This window comes from Thamnophis elegans, chromosome 16 (genome assembly GCF_009769535.1).
Source record: "Thamnophis elegans isolate rThaEle1 chromosome 16, rThaEle1.pri, whole genome shotgun sequence".
In the NCBI taxonomy this organism is placed as follows: Eukaryota; Metazoa; Chordata; class Lepidosauria; order Squamata; family Colubridae; genus Thamnophis; species Thamnophis elegans.
In genome coordinates, this window is record NC_045556.1 from 24,303,088 (window position 1) to 24,327,440 (window position 24,353).

Here is a 24,353-nt window from a genome sequence, read left to right on the forward strand (position 1 = left end):
CCTTCCGTGAGGGGGCTTCTGCCTGCCCTTCTCAGCTGAATCCGCGGTCTCAGTTGAGAGCTGCTCTTCAGACATCCCAATGTGGAGATTTCAGAAAGAAGAAACCTCCATGTTCTCCATATTCTTGGCATGGCTGTGGGGGTCCTTCTCGCAAAACTTCTGTTTGCAAGCAAGGCTGTTGTGGGCGGTGGGGAGGCGAGGGCAGCTGGGCTCTCGAGGGAGGGGTGAGGGAGGCTGGCCCCGTTCTCCAGAGCCGCAGAGTCGGAAGCAGGGCCACTGTCTGCCTCCCTTTCTTTTCTAGCTCTGGTTGGCTCATCAAGTGCCCTTGGCCGGCTGCCCAGCAGGGTTCATGGTGGGATTGTCCCAATGCAAGCAGGAGGGACCTGTCCATCCCTCCTGCTACACAGCAGTGAAGCCAACCAGAGAGGCTGGAGGGTGGTGAATGCCATACGGGGCCTAGCAGCATTTGTCGGCTCATTAATCTTTCTTCAACTGACAACCAGGGGTGGCTGATTCCCAGGGAAGAAGTTTACAGCTTTCAGTCCCAAGGCAGGAAGAGAGATTGTGGTGGAAAGCAGTCTGGATTCCCGGGAGGGAGGGGCTGCCTTCCAGAGGACCAAGATACAGAGCAGCTTAGATAGTTCATGTGGGAGAGAAAGGATGAAGAGAGCTCCTCCCTAATCGTTCCCAGAGATTGTGTTTAATGGGGCAAGGAGTCTGCTTCAGTTTGGCAAAATGTAGGTGAGGGGCATGAAAGGAACTCAGTGTATCTTTGGCTTTGGAGCCTGGCAGGGACTTTCAGGGAATGCTGAAAAGGTACCGGTAGTCCTGAATGTACGACCTCACTTGGGACTGGAATTTGAGTGTTTTTTTGAGTGTTTAGTGTTTGAGTGTTTATTATAATTTATAGGCCGCCCTTTTCCCTGAGGGGACTCAGGGCGGCTTACAAAACACGGGGAGGGGGGTACAAAGACAAAAGACGTAAGACAATACATAATATTAAAAATAAAGCACAACATTCATTCATCATTCGGGAGGGGACAAACTTTCAGTTTGTCAAGTTGAGGCACCCATGTGACCAGATCTGATTTTTCTACTGTTTTTAGAGCAGTTGTTAAGCCAGGGTGAGGTAGTGAGAGGCTGTCTGCAGGCTTCAGTTGCTCTTATTACCCTCCGTCGATGTGGGGAGATGTTAGCAGATCCTCAGCCGCAAATCATGTGATCTTGAATTTGAATGTAACTGAAAAGCTTCTTGTTGCTGGTTGCTCCTAGCAGCAGTTTTGGGTGCTTTGAGTGGCCCCCAAGTGCCCCTCCGTCTCAGCTCCTCAGAGCGGCCGTTGGGGAGGCAAGGACCTGCAGGAGGGAGGCTCTGGGGCTGAGTTGGGCCGGGCGAGTGGCCTACTTGCCGGGAGGGGAAGGTGCAGGGAGACAGGGACAACTCTGCCCTGGGGAAAAAGCAGGGGCAGCTTTGAGCCTCATCCAGTCTCCCAGGAGGGTTCAGAGTCTTCCCAGAGAGAACGGTGGGTCAGAAATCTTCACTTCAGACACGTCTGTGGAGAGTCTCAGTCATCCGGGTCATTATGGTCCCAAAGGTTGAGGGATTCAAGAGGAGGGGAGGAATGGGGGAGGACACATCAGTCCAGCGGTTGCCTTTCTCATCCTTTGGTTTCTGCAGAGGTTCTCATGATTCATGAGGTGCTTCTGGCCAATGTTGCTTCTGCCATGATTGGTGGAGAATCTACTTTGCCAGAAGACCCCCACCCTCTGGAATGGGAGGAGGGAAGGGCTGCATCTGCCTCGGGAGGGGCTCTCTGGCTGGATCTCTGGACTCCCTCTCCCATCCCTGATGCCTTGCCATGTCATGTGGGTGGAGGCGTGTCACCTCTGGGAAAGTTGTGTCTGCTGCTGCTGTGGCTGCTGCGTTGCCTGGGTCCCTGATCCCTAACAGGAGATCCCTCCTGCTCCTGGTTGCTGCCCTGCCTGACTCCGGCCCTTCTTTTGCAGAGAGATGCCAAAGGCCAGTTCCTCTTCGACCTGCTGTGCCATCACTTAAACCTCCTGGAGAAGGATTACTTTGGGATCCGCTTTGTTGACCCTGACAAGCAGAGGGTGAGTCCTGGCTTGGTGCTTTTGGTCAGGTGAGCCCCTTCCTTCCCTGTGTCCGGCCTCCAAGTCGGCAAAGAGGTGAGATTCGAACTGCCAAATTGCAGTCAGTGGGCAATCAGCTGAAGTAGCCTGCGGTACTGCATTCTAACCACTGCACCACCGAGCCCCAAGTGAGTAGATATTGCATGGTTATATGTGCATCTATATTTTAAATTAATCTGACTTAATTGCAAAATAAATGAAATTCTATCTCTTCTCAATGCTTTTTGAAGCACTGGAAAAATTGAAACACCCCCCCCCCCCCCGTTCTTCTGGGAGCCAGAGCAATAGACACAGGGCACATCCCCCTCCCTGTTTTTTTCTGCTAAAGATCTGGGTGCCAAAAGAAGGGAGCCAGGCAGAGCCTGAGCCTGCCTTTCCCTGGCAGGAGCTGCTTTGATCAGGTGCCCTGGGGGTCCCTCATTGCCCCTTCCTGGATAGAGGCAAACTCCCTGCCCTGCCCAGTTTTTTCCTCCTGATTTCCACAAGGCCGGAGGCCCTGCCTCCATCCTGGGTGGTGGGTGCGGAGACATTGCGCTGCCTGAATGGACAGTCACAGCTCCTCCAATAAGTAAGAAGAGTGAAGATGGAACAGACATCTGAGAGCTATCATAATTACCCCAAAGCTATATAGCATGGCAAGAGCCATATACATACATAACACACACACAAATTCTGGTGACTATTAATAGTAAAATTATAAAAATGATTAGGTAAATAAAGTGTAGGATATAGATAAAATCATAGAACAAAATAATGATAGTTTATAAATTCTACTTTGGATGCATCACGCAAAGATCCAGTCCTCTGGGGAAATCTCTAATGCTGGGAAAATAGAAGGAAAGAGAAGGGGGGGAAGCATCCGGGGGGGGGGGGGGCTGGCTCAGTTACAGCAACTGCGGGTGCATTGTGGGAAGACCTGAAGGACCAGCTTAGATGACAGGGACTCAGTCAACAGGAATGGTCCTTACCTGATCCACGGCCTTAGGATATTCTGCACCTTCCTAAATTAAGAGGAGTGTCTGGTCTTAGAGTAAGAGGGACAGCGTGGGAATAATGGGGAATTAAGAGCCTTTGCGACATCTCTGTCCAAGGCAGATGCTCGGTAGGCCTGCTAAGCGATGCTCCAAGGGCAGAGAAGGGTATGTGTGTGGACTTTCTCTCTCTCTCTGAAACTGCTTGTGATGGAAGCTCTGCTGCCAATGGAGACCCTCCACAGGAGAGCACTTGCAATATTGACGAGATTTGCAGCCGTGCGATTCAAGGCTCTTGGGGGCCCTTAACATCGTGATAGGAAACGGGTGCAAAGCAGCCTCCGTAGAGAGGAATCAACATGGGGAAGCTGTCAAAGAGCAGAAACCCTCGTGGCTCTGCTTTGTCCTCCAAACCCCTCTGAAGAAATCCCCATTTCAAAGGTTTATGAAACGCCCCAAAGAGCCAATCAAAGGGAGCTGTGGGGCCCTCCTGCCACTCTGGGCCCAGCAGTGGCTGCTGGGGTAGAACTGTCTGCCCAACGAGACGAGGAGGGAGAAGTCCCCAAGGAGGCCAATTGCACCACCCAGATGGCTGCATTCCATGCAGAGGGGAATCTCATCCGGAGGCTGTGAGCGCAGAGCCAGCCTTGCCCTCCTGGGGCACCTGCTCCAAGGGGACCCGGCAGGGAGCCCGGAGTGCTGTTGGTAGGAAGTTGGGCAGGACCCATTTGGGAGCTGCATTATCTGCAAAAGGGCCCAGCCTTGGGACGCTGCAGGCTGGCCAGAAAAAAACACCCCCTTGGGGTCTGAGAAAGGGACTGTCCTACGCGGAGCTTCTGGGGCAAAATAGGCAGGTGTGGAAAAAAACATCCCAAACAATCTGCCCCAAATATCACCACAAGACTCTACACGGCTCCTGCTCAGCCCCAACCGCTTTGTAGCTAGTACAATTTTATAACTGAAGTCAGGTTTTGTGGGGGGTGGAAGCAGAAAAACAGTGCAGCCACCCTCTCTTTGCTAGCTGTTGAATCTCTCTCTTTTCTTCACTTCAGCACTGGCTGGAATTCACAAAGTCTATTGTGAAGCAAATGCGATGTAAGTATTTATCTTCGTGTTCTATTCAGTGAGCTGGCATGCCTCTTCCTTGGCGATGTGTGGGGGTCTGGGCCTCCGGTTGGGGAGGGGGTGGGATGGACTACAGTGAAGCAGCAGTTTCCAAAGGGGGAGGAAGTACATGCTGAAAGGGGGTGGGGAGACAAGAGGCAGCCTGGAGCTGGATAGGAGGCAGAGGAAGAGAATTAGGATTCCTTAAAAATCTCCCAGAGAATATCCATTAGGGTTGGAGTATTCTAGCTTTAGTCTGGCAAGATTCTGTCTATATAGTGGAAGCAAATAAACTTTGGCTGGATTGTGTTACGTTGTTCTTGGGCCACACTTGACATCAATCTTGCCAGACTCTTACTCTCCCCAAAAGAGAGGAGAACTCAAGCATGGCCACAGATCCACAAAGAACACTGATAACTCCGTAGCGGCTAGCAGAGGTCTTACTCCAGTGCCAGCAGCACATGGACGTACAGGTCAATACTTCATAAGCCACAACGATGCAGTTGTTGCAGCAAGTCAGGAAAAATGTCCAGTAGCTGTAGCCAGACTGACAACAGCAGCACAGCCAGTAGTCCTTGTATGCTCCCAGGGCAGCTGGCTGAAGGAGTGTGGAGAGGACATGGACCAATTAACCATCCTTACTCAGTGAGAGATGCTCACAGACAGGAGAGCCAACTGACCAGGCCAGGATGAGCTTTTTATTAAGCTTGTTGAAGAGGTTAGCAGCAAAATGGGCTACTCCATTGATGGAAGGCATTGACTGGCACATATCAGAACTTCCTCAGGAGATTTCCTCAGGAGAGCCGAGGTGGCGCAGTGGTTAGAGTGCAGCACTGCAGGCTACTTCAGCTGACTGCAGTTCTGCAGTTCGGCTGTTCAAATCTCACCGGCTCAAGGTTGACTCAGCCTTCCATCCTTCCAAGGTGGGTAAAATGAGGACCCGGATTGTTGGGGGCAATATGCTGACTCTGTAAACCGCTTAGAGAGGGCTGAAAGCCCTATGAAGCGGTATATAAATCTAACTGCTATTGCTATTGCTATTTAGAGGCCATTTCGGTCATCCCATTCAGAGGATCACAGCCAGTGGCAAGATTTGGAAACTTCACTGTACTGCATCACACAACGGGAGATGTGACACCTTCTTGCTTCTACTCTGCAGGTGGGGGTGGGGGTCTGTGCTGGTTATGAAGGATGTCCCACTCACACATCTGGAATCTAAGCTTCCATGCTGCCCTCTGAACCTCTGTGAACGTGGTGTGTTAGTGGTCTTGTGCTTAACTAGAGGGATCTGGTTTCTCTCATTGTTCTTGACTTGATGGGATCCACTGAGAGAAGTGCTGACTTTTCCAAATGGATCCTAGCTGGATTTGTAGCTGAGCTACAAATAAGACCCATGTCTGTTCCTTCCTCTTCTCATGTGATATTCTCCAGTTTTTGATGAGCAGTTTTCATGTTTCCCTTTCCAAGACACAAATCCTCTTTTTGTTCTGGATGAAGTTGACTTTTGCTAAACCAGACCGGAGATGCCCCAGGAGGGTGAAGGCTCCCCTGGGGCTGATGGCTTCCTGTAGACCCCCAGCCCATTTGAGATCTTTTTCTCTCCTGCAGCTCAGCCCCCATTCACCATGTGCTTCCGAGTGAAGTTCTACCCCACCGACCCAGCTGCCCTGAAAGAGGAGATCACCAGGTAAGACGGGTGGGGGCTTGTCCCACTTTGGGCTGGCCGTAGGGAAAGCTGCTGGGGGGGTGGGCAGCCTGAGAGCACTGGAGGTGCTTGGCTTTGCCTGTTGCTCTGAAACCTCCATGGAGAATGAGAGGAAGGAGGAAGAGATGACAGCCAGGATGCCTAAAAGGAAAAGGAACTGGGTGTTACTTCCAGCAGGGCTGCCTTGCTATCAACCCCTTCCAGGGAGGGTCAGGATATGCTTCTGAGCCTCCTGCTGGCTTGTCTACAAGGAGAAAGGAGATCCATTAGAACTTTGGAGCAGGTTGGGGGGTCCAGCTCCCATTTACACTAGATATTGTGGGGGTTTCAGGCAGGGCTGCCTTCTCCAGGGCTGCTGAGAGGGCGTCAAATGCAGAAGTAGTGGAGCTTCCATTTTTGCAGCTGTCATCTAGCTGTACCTAGTCCATTCCTTGGTGGCATCCCTAGATAATGTGCCCCTTCCAGGGTCCCCACCCCCCGCTTCTTATCCCCCCTCGGATCATGACTTGGGTGGTCTTCTGCTGTCTTCAGCCCAACTCTCCCAGCCCAGCGGTTACAAAGAGCAGCGTTTGGCTGTCCATGTGAAAGGGCTGGATGAGGCATGGAAAAGCTCTCCTCCGGATTGGCTCCCTGACAGGGATCAGAAATGGCCTTCCTTGCCCGAGCATTGTGGAACAGAGCCCTCTTCGCATCCATCTGGGAGGGAGAAGCTGGGCCAGGACCGGCCACCGGAAGAGGCCCAGAGAGGATTTAGGGAGGCCCCGAGTGGCTTCTGCAGAAGGTGAAGGAAGGAAGGAAGGAAGGAAGGAAGGAAGGAAGGAAGGAAGGAAGGAAGGAAGGAAGGGAAGGAAGGAAGGAAGGCACTCATCCCTCTCGCTCTGGTTCCCCTGACAGGTATCTCGTCTTCTTGCAGATCAAACGAGATCTGTATCACGGGCGTCTCCTGTGCAAGACCTCGGACGCTGCTCTGCTGGCCGCCTACATCCTCCAAGGTAGGGAGGGCTTCAGCAGAGACCGTTGGGAGGGTGGATGGGGTGCACCAAGGCTTCCTTGCAAGCTGCCCCCCAGCAGCCGAGCTAAGCTGGGCTGCCTCCTCGGTTGGGTGGAAGGAGCTCTGCAGCCGGCTTCTACTTGCACCTCAACCCATTTTTTCTATCGCTCCCCCCATCCTCCTTCCCTGGAGGAAAAGAAGGCATGTTTGCCTTTTCTGACTATTCCTCGGGGGCTGAAAAGGATCCTGCAAATAAACATCCAGCATTGCCGTCAATCAGCTTCCCGGTGAATGTATTTGGTGAAGGGGATATTTCTAAAACAACAGCCCTGAATGGGTTGTTCCCCACCAAGGATCCCCTTTGTTGACATTTGCCAAAGTCAATAATTACAGGTGATTTCTGTTCTTTCCTGCAGCCGAAATTGGTGACTATGATCCTGGAAAACACCCAGAAGGATACAGTTCCAAGTTCCAGTTTTTCCCCAAACACTCTGAAAAATTGGAGAGGAAAATTGCTGAGATCCATAAAATTGAGCTCAGGTGACTCTCTTGGTAGCTGCTCTGCGTGTTCATTGGTCTCCTAGATTGTGCAAAAGCGGTTCCCGAAGTCTCCTGCAACAAGTCCCATGCTGAGTCGGGAGTGGCGATCTCTGCAATCAAGCAGTCCAGCTCAGCACTGCTGGGGGGGGGGGGGAAATGGGTGACCTTAGAACCGTGATGGCGAACCTATGGCACACGTGCCGGAAGTGGCACACAGAGCCATCTCTCCAGGCACGCCAGCCATCACCCGTTGCTCTTCCGGGTTCCAGCTAGTTCCAGCTGGTCTTTGCTCGTGTGGGAGAACCGGAAACAGGAAGAGCAGCTCCCTGGCATGCATGTGTGTGGCGGGAAGCTGAGCTTCCAGTTTCCAGCGTGCACATGTGCACTGCTCAGCTGGTCTTCGTGCACACATGCATGCCGGAAACCGGGAAACCAGTTTTCCAGTGCGCACATGTGCACCGGGGAACTGCTTTTCCTATTTCTGGCCCTTCCCTGCACACACGCTCCCATCATTCAGTGCCGAAAAGGTTAGAACAACGGCTGTCATTAAAGGCAGGGGAAATGTGTGCCTGGAGCTGCTCAGGGAGAGCTTTCCTGATCTCGGCTTTTGCCCTTTTCACGATGGCCTTCCTCCTTTGGCAGAGCAGAGATGAGACCCTGATTGCCCGGTACTTGACCACAAGGGTGAAGCTGCCCTGCAAACGGATGGATTCTGCTGTTCCCAGCAAGAGGGATAGTTGGCTTTAAGCGGCACCCAAGAGACGTGGCCCCGTTTCCTTCTGGCTCCTCAGAGGACTGGAAGGCAGACTGGTAGATGCCTCCCAAAACAAACATGATTTAGTAGTCCCAGCTATTTCTCCTGACTTTAGGCCTTCCTGGAACAAGGAGCAGCTAAAAACCAAGGCTTTCTTTAGCCTTGTAACACATCTGGCCAGAAGAGCCTCTAACTAATAAAAGGCAGGGCCTCTATGAATCACTTCAGGGCATCGCTTGATCCGGGCAAGGAGAACACGGAACAGGGCAAGACTGGTGAATGGGTGGAAGCATCTCTGGGGTGGGCAGAAGCCGGCTGAGAAGAACACCTGGCTTGTGTGCAGGGGAAATGGGCCCTTTGAAGTACCAATAGGTGCAAATTCAGCCAGATGGCAATTTAATCCCATATAATCCCAATATTCCATTGCAGTTGGGACTGAAAATTTAAGAATTAGTTTGCAACGATTCAGCCAAGGTGGGCCTGAAGACCTCTGAAGTTTTACCCCATTTGGCAGGTGACCTTCTGACTTCTGGGCCCCTCCCTGCTGGGGAAAATTGCTCCCCCAGTTTGCTCAAGCAGATGCTAGAGGATTGGGATGTCTCCCCCCCCCCCCCCAATCCTCCCTGCTGGGTTGTTATCTGTTGTGTTATATTACTGTGCAAGAAGGTTGCATTTCACATGATTCAAGAGGCATTTAAGAAATCACCTATTTAAGCACTTCTAGCTATTTACTGTATTAGTATTTTGTCACAATATTTAAAGTCGCCTTTCATCCTGACAGCTCTCTGCCTGGGCTAGGAAAGCGGGACCAATTAATAATGGAAAATGAAAGCCATCTATAATATTAAATTAGGTGCAAAAAGTTGGCATCGGCATAAAACTAGCTGCCTCCTCCTGCCCCCACAGAGTTGCTGAAGTGCCACTGGGCTGCTTCCCTGGGTCCTGGATGGCAGAGTCCCTTGTGCAGCTGTGGCGTTTGAAGGCAACCAGGCTGCGGTGGCTGTGCTTGCTGCCCCTCTGCCCTCCTCAGGCGGGACTGAGAGCATCTGATGCCATGGGATGACTGTCCTTCGCCCCTCTTCTCTTCCAGTGGGCAGACCCCCGCCACGGCAGAGCTGAACTTTCTCAGGAAAGCGCAGACCTTGGAGACGTATGGAGTGGATCCACATCCCTGCAAGGTACACCTCTCCCTGACTGCAGCCGCCTTCCTCCTTCTGCACCGAGGGCCTGGGCATTCACACCCCACATGGGCAGCAATTAATGGAGCACTGGCTGCCTTTGCCAGCCGTGGCATAGGCCACAAAATCCTCCTCCTGGGAGAGGCCCAATCCCCCCGAAAGGGTTATTAAATAGCCGTGGAAGACAGGCAGCCCCTGACCCGTCTCCCGAGTCCTGTGTGCCCTCCACCCCCAGCACACCTTCGCCCTTCCCTGCTTCCCCACAGGTTTTGTAGGGCTCCCCTGTGGAGCCAGATTTAAATTGCTGATTGGCAGCAATCTGCTGGGGTCTGGAAGCAGCACTGGTACCTGCCCCTTTGTCAGAAATGAGTAGAGCGAAATGGACACAGCTGCATTTAAATGCTAACAGCAAATCAAAACATTGGAAAGGAAATTCTGCAGCAACAGCAGTTTACGAAGGATCTGCAGCCGAAAGAGATTTGTCAGATCAGCTGGATCGACTTTTGCCGTGTCTTTAATGTTTAAGTCAATGTCAAGAAGGACAACCTGCCTCTTGGGGATGTGAGGCTTCCTTGCGTGCCCCACCCCCCCCGGCGTCTCCCGCCTCAGGCAGCTCCCTATGTCGCCTGCTCAGAGTGTGGCCCATGGACAGGCCAGCTCTCCCAGTGCGATTCCTGCCTGCTGGGCTTTGCATGGCAAGTGGCAGTTCCCTTGCATGGAGTAAGCCAGACCTCCCTTAGGAATGAAATAGGAGGTTAAGAGCTCTGTGATGAGAAAGGGATTGGGGTGTGTGTGTGTGGCAAAAGCCTTCCTTCCCAAAATGGAGGGCAGGGATGATGAGGGGCAGACCCTTCTACTACAATCAGGCCTCATTCTCGGCCTTAAGTGTTGCCGTCTTTGGCATCGTCTTCATTCGCTCCAATTTTCAAACCACTTACTTAAACATATAATTTAAGCAACACAACCATAATTTAAGGCTGGTGAGCACTGATTACTTGAAACTCAGACTTGGGCGGGATCCAACTGCGAAGATGCTGGGCAGCTCTTTGTCTGTCTGTTTGTTTGTTTGTCTGTCTGTTTGTTTGTTTATTGGATTTATATGCCGCCCTTCTCCCAAGGATTCAGGGTAGTGTACAACATTAAAAAAACCACATATTACAAAAGTTAAAAAGGAAATTAGATAGAGTATCCAAAAACAAACCCAATTAATATTAACAATAACATTTTAAAAATTAGATTAAAATTACCAATTAAATCAATCATTTATTTTATTTTGTTCAGGCCAGACCGGCTTGCTGGAAAAGCCAACTTTTTAGGGTGCGTCAGAAGGACCGGAGGTCGGGGATTATGCGAAGCTCCGGAGGCAGCTCATTCCAGAGGGAAGGCGCTGCCACAGAGAAGGCTCTCCCCCTGTGCGTCGCTAGCCGACATTGTCTGGCCAACGGCACCCTGAGGAGGCCAACTCTGTGGGATCGCACTGGACGCTGGGAGGCTACCGGTGGCAGTAGGTGGTCTCGCAGGTACCCTGGGCCTAAGCCATGGAGCGCTTTAAAGGTCATAATTAGTACCTTGAATCGCACCCGGAAGACAACCGGCAACCAGTGCAGGCCACCTAAAATGGGCGTAACATGGGAGCACCTAGGTACCCCCATGATAACCCACGCAGGCACATTCTGGACCAGCTGAAGCCTCCAGGAGCTCTTCAAGGGCAGCCCCATGTAGAGAGCGTTGCAGTAGTCCAGGCGAGAAAGGACGAGGGCATGAGTGACTGTGCACAGAGTATCCCGATCCAGGAAGGGGCACAACTGACGTACCAGGCGAACCTGGTAAAAGGCCCCTGTGGTCACGGCCGTCAGGTGTCCTTCTAAACTAAGCCGTGTATTCAGAAGGACGCCCAGATTGTGGGCCCTCCCTGAGGGGGCTAAATTTTCTTTCTTTCCCCCTCTCTCTTTCACCTTCTCTCCCTACTTTGCCTTCCATCCAGCAGCTAGCAGGGGACAAACTATGGCAGAGCCCTCAGCAGTTACCAAGGGCAAGTTCTCAGTCTGCTGCCTTGTGGTTTGTGCTTCAAATCAAGGATGAAGTTTATTTATTTACTTTTTATTAAATCTATCTGTCACAAAGTGAGCTTACATGGTCAAAAGCAATAAAACTATGCACGCCCGCACACACACCCAGTAACAATGACATTATAAATTCTGGTAAAAGGTTAGGGAGGGAGGTGGGATCTACCATTAGTCCACCAACCACCTCCAGCGTGATACTCCCCGCATGGAGGCCCCAGGCCAACTGGGAAAGCCAGGTTTCCAAGCCTTTATGGAAGGTCAGGAGGTGGGAGCAGATCTGCCCCGAAGTTGTGTGTGTATGGGGGGGGGGGGGGGGGGGGCAAAAGCTCCAAAGGGCAAGAGCCACAGCAGGAAAGGCTCTCATGGGCCCCACCAGCCAGAATTCCTTGACCAGGGAGGGCCGTAGTGTGCCTCCTCTGCCAGCACAGGTGGTACAAAAGGGCCCCATGTTGGGCAATAGAAGCAACCTTGAGAAACAGAGGAAGGGCAGCAGCCAAAGTGATGCTCAGAGAAAAGAAATTTGGGTCCAAGGCAGAAAGGGAATGTGAGAAAGCATTTCAACAGGTAAGGGGGGGGGCACATAACAAGGCTTGGGGGATTCTGTTACTGTAACCTTACAGAAGAGCAACGTTTGCATGTGTGACTTTGGTCTCCCCGTCTGTTCTACCTTGAAGGGTTGCAGTCAGTCCTTTCTTCTGGGACGACATGTGGCTGTATACCTGCACACACATGCTGGCCCTACCCAGAAATAAAGCAGCCCAGGTGGCTTGAAGAAGAGGGCCGTGATGCCTCCAGGCAGGGCATGCAAGCGGCGCCTTTGGGTCATGGCTCCCGGAAGCTCTGGGCAGCTGCCTCCCCAAAGGGGAGGGAAACGATGCCCAGGCTCCGGGAGCTTCAACACAGGCATCCAGCTCCTGGTGGCCCAAGAGGCTGCCCTCTGGCCAGCTCCACCACGGGGGGCCGAGTTTGCCTTCAACCATCGGTGAGCAGTTGCTGGTGTGTTTCAGGACGTCTCTGGAAATGCTGCTTTCCTGGCCTTCACCCCGTTTGGATTTGTGGTCCTGCAGGGAAACAAGCGAGTTCACTTCATCAAGTGGTGAGTTCTGCACCTAAAACCTCTTCCTACAGTTACCCAGGAGGAAGGGAGGCCTTGCCAAATAAAGTGACTTCATCAGTTCCCCCTTGTCTGTCTGCGGCCTCTGCCACAGTGGCAGCCTCCCCCCCACCAACACCCTGCCTGTATTGGAAAGCAAGAGCTTTGGTGCCTGACCCCTCACCCTGTCCCTTGGCTTGGCCTCACCCTCCGGAGCAGACTTCATTATTTCCTTGCCTTTTTAAAAAAAGAATTAGTAGTTTACAAAATTAAACAGATTTAGATTTAGATTTAGATTTTATTAGTATTTGTAGGCCGCCCTTTTCCCTGAGGGGACTCAGGGCGGCTCACATAAAATCGGGGAAGGGGAATACAGACGTTAAGATAGAGACATATAATAAAATAGTAAACAACATACATTCATCATTCGGGAGGGGTAACTATCCTTGTCCCCAGGCCTGACGGGCGAGCCAGTTCTTAAGGGCTGTGCGGAAGGCCTGGACGGTGGAGAGGGTGCGAATCTCTACGGGGAGCTCGTTCCAAAGGGTCGGGGCTACTACTGAGAAGGCCCTCCTCCTTGTAGTTGCCAGCCGACATTGGCTGGCCGATGGAATGCGGAGGAGGCCTAATCTATGTGATCTTATTGGTCGCAGGGATGTAATTGGCAGAAGGCGGTCTCTCAAGTATCCAGATCCACTGCCATTTAGGGCTTTATGGGTGACTAATAGCACCTTGAAGCGCATCCGGAGATCAACAGGTAGCCAGCGCAGCTCGCGGAGGATAGGTGTTATGCGGGTGAACCGAGGTGCACCCACAATCACTCGCGCGGCCGCGTTCTGTACTAGCTGAAGTCGCCGGATGCTCTTCAAGGGCAGCCCCATGTAGAGCACATTGCAGTATTCCAGCCTAGAGGTCACAAGGGCCCGGGTGACTGTTGTGAGAGCCTCCCGATTCAGGTAGGGTCGCAACTGGCGCACCAGGCGAACCTGGGCGAATGCCCCCCTGGTCACAGCCATTAAATGGTGGTCAAACGATAGCTGTGGATCCAGGAGGACTCCCAAGTTGCGAACCCTCTCTGAGGGGTATAAAATTTGACCCCCCAGCCTGAGAGATGGAATATTGGTCGAATTTTTGGGAGGGAAACACAACAGCCACTCGGTCTTTTCTGGGTTGAGCACAAGCTTGTTAACCCTCATCCAGTCCATAACAGCTTCAAGGCCTCGGTTCATCACGTCTGCCGCTTCATTGAGTTGGCACGGGGCGGACAGATACAATTGAGTATCGTCCGCATATTGATGGTATCTAATCCCGTGCCTGCGAATGATCTCTCCCAGCGGTTTCATGTAGATGTTGAATAGTAGGGGGGATAAGACCGAGCCCTGAGGCACCCCATAAGTTAGGGGCCTAGGGGACGATCTCTGCCCCCCCACTAACACCGACTGCGACCTGTCCGAGAGGTAGGAGGAGAACCACCGCAACACGGTGCCTCCCACTCCCACCTCCCGCAGTCGTCGCAGAAGGATACCATGGTCGATGGTATCGAAAGCCGCTGAGAGGTCAAGGAGGACCAGGATGGAGGAATGTCCTCCATCTCTGGCTCTCCAGAGATCATCGATCAATGCGACCAAAGCGGTTTCTGTGCTGTAACTGGGTCTGAAGCCTGACTGGAAGGGGTCTAGATAGTTTGCTTCCTCCAAGGACCGCTGGAGCTGGAAGGCCACCACCTTCTCAACAACCTTCCCCAGGAAGGGGAGGTTGGAAACTGGACGATAGTTATTAAGGATAGCTGGATCCAAAGATGGTTTCTTCAGGAGGGGTCTCACCACCGCTGCTTTCAGTGCAGCGGGGAAGTTCCCCTCCCGAAGCGAGGCGGTCACAACCGCCTGGATCCAGCCTCGTGTCACCTCACTGCAGTTAGTAACTAGCCATGAGGGACACGGATCCAGTACACAGGTGGAGGTACTTACAGCCCTCATGGCCTTGTCCACATCCCCAGGGGTAACGTCCTGAAACTCAACCCAGAGCTGTTCTGGTTGATCCTCCTGTGCCTCGGCTGGAACTGCGGGGGTGGAGTCCAAGTCCGACCGAAACCGAGCAATTTTGTCCGCTAAGAATTGGGCATAATCTTCAGCTCTGCCCTGCAAGGGTTCCCCCGCTTCTCTTTTATTCAATAGGGAGCGGGTTATCCTAAACAGGGCGGCTGGGCGAGACTCAGCGGACGCAACCAAGGTGGCTATGTGAGATCTTTTTGCAGCCCTAAGTGCCCTGTACAGTACAAAAAAAGAATATAGAAAAGTGGAAAAGATATAAAAATATAAGAAACACAGAAAAAAGTGAACACTATAGATTCAAAAAGGAAAGAAGGAAGGAAGGAAGGAAGGAAGGAAAGAAGGAAGGAAGGAAGGAAGGAAGGAAGGAAGGAAGGAAGGAGGGAGGGAGGGAGGGAAGGAAGGAAGGAAGGAAGGGATTTAAAGAATTAACTTTTGATTGTCCTTGCAGCAGTTATGGAGAGAAATGGTCGTGTCTGGATGCCCTCTCAAATTATGTGACCCAGTTCCCTTCTTCTTCCCATATAAAACCCGTCTTAATGACCATTTTCCTACCTTTTCAGTGAAAAGTCCATGAAGGGCTTCCAGCCTTTGGTAGAAGTATCTCTGACTCCTTCCCTAACCAAAGAAGTTTCTCCATCTCTCCCTTTTATTCTGCCTTTTCCCATCTTGGTGCACATAAAAGCCTTATTGCAGCTAATCTTCCCCGAGTCTTTTCTAATTGACTGTCTATCAGTCCCAATGAGGAAAATTTGGGTTTCCACTAATTGTCTGCATTTTGTATTTGCATCCAGTATTATTATTATTTTAACATTGTATCACAGCAGCCAGTTGTTTCGCCAGATTTTGCATTGGTTACTAGTCGGGCCCCACCCAGGGGCCTAGGACATCGTAATGTATTTTCGTAATATGCGTGCAGATCCAAGCAGTGCAGCTTTTTGCATTTGGCTGATGGTGATTTTGTCAATTTTTAACTGTTTTAAATGTAATTCCAGTGCTTTTGGAATAGCACCCAGTGTACCAATTACCATTGGAATTACCACTGCTGGTTTGTGCCATAATCGTTGAATTTCGATTTTTAAGTCCTGGTACTTCATGATTTTTTCATATTCCTTTTCGTTGACCCTGCTATCACCTGGTATTGCGATGTCTATGATTGTAACCTTACTTTTCTCAACCAGTGTGATGTCTGGTGTATTATGCGCCAGTATTTTGTCCGTTTGTATGCGAAAATCCCACAAGATCTTGACCATCTGATTTTCGGTGACCTTTTCAGGCTGATGTTCCCACCAGTTTGTTGCTGTTTTAATATTATAATTTTTGCACAAATTCCAATGGATCATTTTTGCTACTGAATTGTGCCGCAGTTTATAATCAGTCTGCGCAATTTTTTTTACAGCAGCTGAGTATGTGATCAACAGTTTCATCAGCTCTTTGCAAAGTCTGCATTTGGCATCATCAGAGGATTTTTCGATTTTAGCCTTAATGGCATTTGTGCGGATAGCTTGTTCTTGCGCAGCCAGGATTAGTGACTCTGTTTCTTTCTTTAATGTACCTGCTGTTAACCATAACCAAGTTTTTTCACTATCCACTTTATCTTTTATTTTTTCCAGAAATTGGCCATGCAGTGCTTTGTTCTGCCAACTCTCCATTCTTGAGTTTATCACATCTTTTCTGTATTCTTGTTTCGTCTGTTGGGCCTTCAGTAGATTTTTGTTCTTTACTTCGATTAATAGATGTTCTTGACTTTCTTTTAAATAATCAGCCAGTGCATGTTTTTCTTCTTCAACTGTTTGCTTCACTTGTAATAATCCTCTGCCACCTGATTTTCGGGGCAGATATAGTCTATCAGTGTCACCACGTGGATGTAAACTGTAGTGTATTGTCATTAGTTTCCTGGGTTTTTTGGCCCAAAATGTCCAAATCAGCTTGTGTCCAGTTAACTATACCAGCTGTGTATCTTATAACTGGTATTGCCCAGGTATTTATGGCCTTGATTGTATTTCCACCATTCAGTTTAGATTTCAAAATTTTCCTAACTCTGTTGGTGTACTCTCGCCTGACAATAGTTTTTACTTCTCCATGCTTGATGTTATCCAACTGCAGAATGCCTAAGTATTTGTAGGCTTCATTTTCTTTGCATTTAATTAATTGGCCATTGGGCATTTCAATTCCCTCACATGCAGTGATTTTGCCCCTTTTTATGGATACAGTGGCGCATTTTTCCATGCCAAACTGCATTGAAATATCGGTGCTGAATACTCGGATTGTGTTTGTCAATGATTGGATTTCTATTTCTGACTTTCCATAGAGTTTCAAATCATCCATATATAGTAAATGCGAATTTTTTTCAGCTTCTTTGGCTGTTTGGTAGCCTAATTTCATTTTTTTTAAGATTACTGATAGTGGGATCATTGCGATGATGAAGAGAAGAGGTGAAAGTGAATCACCCTGGAAAATTCCTCGCTTGATATTAACCATTCCGTAGATCTCATTCCCTACTGCCAACTCAGTTCTCCATTGTTTCATCGCCTTTTCAGTAAAGGATGTAATATTTTTGCTAATGCCAGTTGTTTCTAAGCATTTTATGATCCAACTATGTGGCAGTGAGTCAAATGCCTTTTTGTAATCAATCCAGACCATATTCAAGTTCGTTTTTCTGTTCTTACAATTTTTTAATATCATTTTATCAATTAGAAGCTGATCTTTTGTGCCCCTACTCCTTCTTTTGTTGCCTTTTTGCTCTACTGGCAAGATGTTGTTTGTTTCCAAATAATCCATCATGTTATCTGCAATAATGCCTGTGAGTAATTTGAAGGTTGTTGGCAAGCATGTTATTGGTCTGTAGTTTTCAGGTGTTGTTCCTTTAGTTGCATCTTTCTGAATCAAGTATGTTTTTCCAGTTGTCAACCATTCATCAATTTGGCCCTTTTGTAAAATTTCATTCAGTTGCCTGGCCAATATTGCATGTAAACTGGTCAGATATTTGAGCCAGAAACCATGTAATTGGTCCTTTCCAGGTGATGTCCAATTCTTTACCTTTTTAACTCGATTTTTGACCATCTCAGTTGTTATTTCTAATACTTGCATTTGTTTGTTGCCAATGCTTTTCTCAAAGTCGTGTATTCACTTTGCTTCCTTGTTGTAGTCCTTTGCATTTTCCCACAATTCTTTCCAGAATTCAACTGTAGCCTGTTTTTCTGGTTTTTCACTTTTGGTGTCACCATTCACATTAAGACTTTGATAAAAACGCCGTTGGTCTGATCGAAATTGCTGATTTTGTTTATATTGGATGATTCGTGCCTCATATCTTTCAATTTTTCTAGCTGTTGCTGTTATCTGCTGTTTTACAATCTCTACAGCTTCATTGATGTTTCTTGTATCCAATCTATATCTTCTGATTAGCCGATCTATGATTTTGTTGTTTTTAAGCCGTTGCTCATGCATGTTCTTTAAGTTACTAGCATCTGCCCTTAATTTTTTGATTTTTTGTTCTAAACGGATTTTCCACTTTGGCTTTGATGCTTTTTCTGTTGTGTGACTAGGTACTTTAATTTTAATGCCTAGTTCATTAGTGACTATTACAGCTGCGCTGTACATTAACTGGTTTGTTTCCAAGATGGATGCCGGTTCAATTGTTGAAAACACTGCATTAACCATTTTCATGATAGGGGCCAAAATTTTCTTAGGCACAGTTTTTAGTGATGGTAAACGTTGCCTTTCCTCATTAAGCAGAAAATGCTCCATGATCTTATCCTTCAATTCTTTTTGTTTTTGAGTTAGTTCATCAGTTGGTTCAGTGATAACTGGTTCTAGTGGTGGTGGTGTTATTTCCTCCCCGAGAACTTCTTCTGGGAGTTCTACTATAATGTCTTTAGTTGTGTCTTGAATATCAGTTATTTCCGCTTGTGATATTGTTTTTTGGGTTTTGCAATTTGCCTGAATTTCCTCATGTTCAACTTCACTAAACACTTTATTCCGTATAATAAATCGCCTTTGATCTGCTAGTCGTTGTTCACTAACATTTGAATCTGGATATTGTTGTTTCCATAATTCATACATTCGCTTTAAATAGCCTCTTTTTTCTGGCTCTGAGTTGTAGTAACAGGCCATTATGGCACGGTTTTCATCTGCACTATATTTTTGACGTTTTGTTGGCTGGTCCACTTGTAGCCCACTTGTCAACGGATGTCCAGGGACCCCAACATCCGCCGCGGTCCTTGTTAACCCGCACGACGACCGATGCGGTATGGAATTCTTATTTGTTTTTTTCACCATATTGTATGGGTTGGCGGGTTTTTTTTTACGGGACCAGATGCCAACCTGACCCCAACCCTCCTCCTTTCTCATCTGGGCTTGGGACCGGCAACGGCGGAGTTGTTGTTGTTGTTATTATTATTATTATTATGTTAATCTTTGGTGAGATTCACAGCCTTTGGGGCTGGTTGGTAGCTCAAGCTCGAGTCCTAACCAAGGACCTAGGAACTGTTAAGGTAACGTTGGAGGATATAAGCTGTTCCAAGTAGGGTGGTTTTTTGTAGAATCAGAATGTTCTAGTCTGATAAATTTAGACAATGAGGGAAAGAATTCCAGCCGGATAACAGCGACGGCGCTCCTCGGAGGCTTTGTCGCCTATTCCATCTCCCTGCCCTATCTACTAGCGGCGAGGACGGCAAAGACGAGGTCTTGGGGAGACCGCCCCTGTGCTGTGCAGACCGTGGCGATTCCAGTAGTTTCGGAGGCTCCGGTGATTTTGGTATTACTCTGGCCATTTGATACCGAGGAGGCAGGCTTTATTCTGAGAACAGTAGCAGCGTTCCCTGGCCATTTTAGTGCCTGTTTCATCTTTTCGCTTTGCCTGCCTCTGACGGTGAGATTCTGGGAACTCCCTGGGGTGGTTTTACCCCCAGAAAGAAGACCCTTGGGCTGGGCTACCGTTGAGACTGCGGGTGGACAGATGATGGCGGCATTGGGCGTCCTCATTGAATCCCCGCAGCATTTTTTAACTAACAGTGCCCAGCTGGCTGAACTTCCGGTTTCCTCCTCAAACCGACAAACAAACCGACATTACTTTAGAGGACGTGGATTGGGGTTGGGTGCCTGTAGAGACTGCCCAATCTATGGGACTGACTGTGACTGCCATCATCACAACTCTCACAGACGCCCTCCCCTCCTCCCTGCCTTTTCCCGTGGCTTAGCCTTCGTTCTTAACATCACTATTGTCTCGGTCCTAACATCATTATTGCTGACTGTGAAGCCACCTGTGGAGAACTATTTGACCTCCCCCGGAACTCGCAATTTTAATAGAACTTTCGCGCATTTTATAACTTTTTCCTTTCTTTCTCCTTCCTTAACAAATCCCCTTCTCTTCCCTTTCCCCTCTTCCTTTCTCTACCTCTAAATCTTAATTTTTAAACAGGTATGCTGAGTATATGGGATTGTATGCGAGTGTGTGTGTGACCCACTTTTATTGTTATTACTGTTGTATTTGTGTATTTTAATAATTATGTGGGGACTGGTTGTGTGAGTGTTTGAGTATGCTTGATTCGGAGGACCTGCTGGGGAAGGCGGGGGGTACCGGGGTGGTTGGGGGGACCATGACCACGGGAGTGGGTCGGAGCATTGCGGTCATGACAGGGAGGGGCAGATATGGCGGGGACTTTAGGGCTAGCCATTACCGGGGAAGGAGGGTTCGCTACATTACAGAGATCCCTCCTTCCGGCCCTATGAGTCCCACTCCAAGACCAGATGGCGCGAGTAGCCAGGACCCTGGTCTCAGGCTGCTGTTGCTAAATGCCAGGTCTGTTATTCACAAGGCTCCTCTCATCCGGGACTTAATTGTTGACGAGAGGGCAGACCTGGCATGTATTACTGAAACCTGGCTGGGCACAGAAGGAGGAGTCCCCCTTGTAGAGATGTGCCCAGAGGGATTTCAGGTGCTTCATCAGCCGAGAGCCCAGGGAAGGGGTGGCGGTGTGGCTATTGTTATCCGGGAGTCTCTGTTACCTCGTAGGGTCCCTGCTCCGGAGCTTGTCGGGTGTGAGTCCCTGCTGATAAAGTTGGACCTCAAGGGTCAAGTGGGTTTGCTGCTAACGTACCTGCCTCCCAACTGCATTGCAGCATCCCTCCCCTCGCTCCTCGAGTCAGTAGCCGAGCTGGCAGTTGAGCTCCCCAGGCTTATAGTTCTGGGGGACTTTAACTTGCCATCGCTCGGTGAATGCTCTGACGGGGCGCAGGAGTTCATGGCTTCCATGACAGCCATGGGCCTGACCCAGGTAATTCGGGGCCCAACCCATACAGCGGGTCACATGCTCGACCTCGTATTCCTCTTGGAGCAGTGGATGTGTGATCTTGGTCTGAGGGGTAATGAGACCATACCCCTGTCGTGGTCAGACCACTGCCTACTGAGGCTTGACTTCCGGAGGCCAAACCCCCACCGTAGGGAGGAGGAACCGACCAGGTGGTTCCGCCCCAGGTGACTTATGGACCCTTTGAGGTTCCAGACGGAGCTTGGGGTAATTCCTGACGCTCTCGCCCACAGTTCGGCGGAGGCTCTGGTTGCCGCCTGGCATTCGGCGGCATCGGAGTCTCTTGACCGGATTGCGCCACTACGGCCCCTCCGGGCCAGTGGATCCCGGAGACCTCCTTGGTTCACCGAGGAACTCTGGGAGAAGAAGCGCCGGAGGAGACGCCTAGAGCACCTGTGGAGGTCCGATAAGTCCGAGGCGAACCGAGCACTTCTGACCACCTGCACCAAGGATTACATCCGGGCACTAAGAGCTGCCAAAAGAACGCATATCTCCGCCTTGGTTGCGTCTGCCGAGTCACGCCCAGCCGCCCTGTTTAGGATCACCCGCTCCCTCCTTAATAAGAGGGATGTGGGAGATCCCTTGCAGGGTAGGGCTGAGGACTATGCCCAGTTCTTGGCGGACAAAGTTGCTCGGTTTCGGTCGGACTTGGACTCCACCGCAGTAGATCCAGCCGAGACACAAGGGGATTACTTGGCAAACCATCTCTGGGTTGAGTTCCAGGATGTTGCCTCCGGGGATGTGGACAAGGCCATTCGAGCTGTAAGTGCCTCCACCTGTATTCTGGACCCGTGTCCCTCCTGGCTGGTTGCCAACAGCAGGGAGGTGACACATGGCTGGATCCAGACGGTCGTGACCGCCTCCCTTCGGGAGGGGCACTTCCCCGCCGCACTTAAAACGGCGGTGGTGAGACCCCTCCTGAAGAAACCATCCTTGGATCCAGCCATTTTAAACAACTATCGTCCTGTCTCCAACCTCCCCTTTATTGGGAAGGTTGTTGAGAAGGTGGTGGCCTTCCAGCTTCAACGGGCCTTGGAGGAAGCTAGTTATCTTGACCCCTTCCAGTCCGGCTTCAGACCTGGTTACAGCACAGAAACCGCTTTGGTCGCATTGACCGATGATCTCTGGAGGGCCAGAGATGGAGGCCATGCGTCCATCCTGGTTCTCCTTGACCTCTCAGCGGCTTTCGATACCATCGACCATGGTATCCTTCTGCGACGACTGCGGGAGGTGGGGGTGGGAGGCACTGTTTTGCAGTGGTTCTCCTCTTACCTCTCGGACAGGTCGCAGTCGGTGTTGGTCGGGGGGCAGAGATCGTCCCTGAGGCCCCTAACATATGGGGTGCCGCAGGGTTCGGTCTTATCCCCCCTACTATTTAACATATACATGAAACCGCTGGGCGAGATCATTCGGAGGCACGGGATAAAATACCACCAATACGCGGACGATACACAATTGTATCTGTCCGCCCCGTGCCAACTCAATGAAGCGGTGGACGTGATGAACCAGGGCCTTGAGGCCGTTAAGAGCTGGATGAGCGCTAACAAACTGGTACTCAACCCGGACAAGACCGAGTGGCTGTTGTGCTTCCCTCCCAATAATTTGGCCGACATTCCAACACTCAGGCTGGGGGGTCAAATTTTATACCCCTCAGACAGGGTCCGTAACTTAGGAGTCCTCCTGGATTCACAGCTGACTCTCGACCATCAGTTGTCGGCTGTGACCAGGGGGGCATTTGCCCAGGTTCGCCTGGTCCGTCAGTTACGGCCCTACCTGAACCGGGAGGCTCTCGCAACAGTCACTCGAGCCCTTGTGATCTCTAGGCTGGAATACTGCAATGGGCTCTACATGGGGTTGCCCTTGAAGAGCATCCGGCGACTGCAGTTAGTCCAGAATGCAGCCGCGCGAGTGATAGTGGGCGCACCGCGGTTCGCCCACATTACACCCATCCTCCGCGAGCTGCACTGGCTACCTGTCGGTCTCCAGGTGCGCTTCAGGGTACTGATGACCACCTTTAAAGCACTCCATGGTAGTGGATCTGGATACTTGAGAGACCGCCTTCTGCCGATTACCTCCCTCCGACCGATTAGATCGCACAGGCTGGGCCTCCTCCGGATCCCATCCGCCAGTCAATGTCGACTGGCGACTACACGGAGGAGAGCCTTTTCTGTTGCAGCTCCGACCCTGTGGAACGATCTCCCCGTTGAGATTCGTACCCTCACCACCATCCAGACCTTCCGCACAGCCCTCAAGACCTGGCTCTCCCAGCAGGCCTGGGGATAGGTTTCCAACTTACCCGCCCGAGTGTTGACTGTTGAATGCATGTTGTGGTTTACCATTTTATTTTGGTCACTTATTGTTTGTCTCTTGTTACTGCACACCCTTCCCTTGTGATTGTAAGCCGCCCTGAGTCCCCTCAGGGAGAAGGGCGGCCTATAAGTCTTAATAAAATGTCTCAAAAAAAAAAGTTTTTTTGTAGAATCAGAATGTTCTAGTCTGATAAATTTAGAATTTCCAGATAGTAGCCCTTTATTATTATTTGCTTTTTTCACAAGTTCGCATGATAAAAATGTCCTTTCGTACTCTTCAGCTTTTCAACCATCGTTAGAGATACCTACATAGAGCAGAGATGGCCTCTCTCTTGGTTAACATGGATCTATCGGTGTCTGACTTGTCTGGAAGTATGGTTGAGTCCGTCCATATGGAGTGAGAGGAAGGAGTTTTCTGACTGCTAGTTGGTGTTGATAAAAACTCTCTCGTGTCGCAACACAGGGACCGATTCAACCATAGTTGCAATTGGGAAACTGTAACCATCCTAACTCACAGCTCAATCCAAGTTAAATCCAAAAGCTGCCAGTTCCTGACAGCCTGGCATTCAGAGAAATCGGCTGTCAAGAGGCCCAGAGAAATAAACCGTATTTTTTGCACCATAGAAGAGTTGATAAAAAAGCTAAGAAAACGATCATCCATTACCTCTGCTCCACCAATTCCCCACCTCCCTTTTCTTCCTTGGTATGGATTATTCACTTTTGTATTCCTTTAACGATTCTGGTTTTGCCTCTGCTCTCTCCGTTCTTTCTGCATTTAATTTAGCCAACTATCCCTTTCCTAGAAACGCTTCCTTATATACACAGACCTTTCCACCTTTCTTGAGAGCATCCCTTGTAGCAACCACACACTGCTCACCATTTTACAACAGGCATTTCGTATCTTCAAATGTCTGTATTTCTTCATCATCAGTGAAGCATTTCTGCCATTTATATATAACTTTCCAAATCTCCTCTCTGAAACTGCCTTAGACTTCAATATATTAATTTTCAGATCCACAATCCTTAGCTCAATGTTTGCTGTGAATAATTCAGATCCTCAACCAGCAAAACAGCCTCATCTGCAAAGAAACCTCCACAAACATTTCACACTTCCAACCCACATGCTGTAATCTCCTCC

The 24,353-nt window shown here is 49.9% G+C and overlaps 1 protein-coding gene across 2 annotated transcripts in view; it reads left to right on the forward strand.

Annotated features, from left to right (window-relative positions):
* Nucleotides 1–24,353, forward strand: part of FRMD5 (FERM domain containing 5) — a 99,806-nt gene that overhangs the window by 60,896 nt on the left and 14,557 nt on the right. For both annotated transcript variants that reach the window (XM_032232394.1, XM_032232395.1), the window contains exons 2-8: nt 2,005–2,109; nt 4,172–4,214; nt 5,832–5,910; nt 6,823–6,920; nt 7,336–7,459; nt 9,304–9,391; nt 12,465–12,553. In XM_032232394.1, the coding sequence (XP_032088285.1) occupies nt 2,005–2,109; nt 4,172–4,214; nt 5,832–5,910; nt 6,823–6,920; nt 7,336–7,459; nt 9,304–9,391; nt 12,465–12,553 (626 nt within the window). The remainder of the gene's footprint in view (nt 1–2,004; nt 2,110–4,171; nt 4,215–5,831; nt 5,911–6,822; nt 6,921–7,335; nt 7,460–9,303; nt 9,392–12,464; nt 12,554–24,353) is intronic.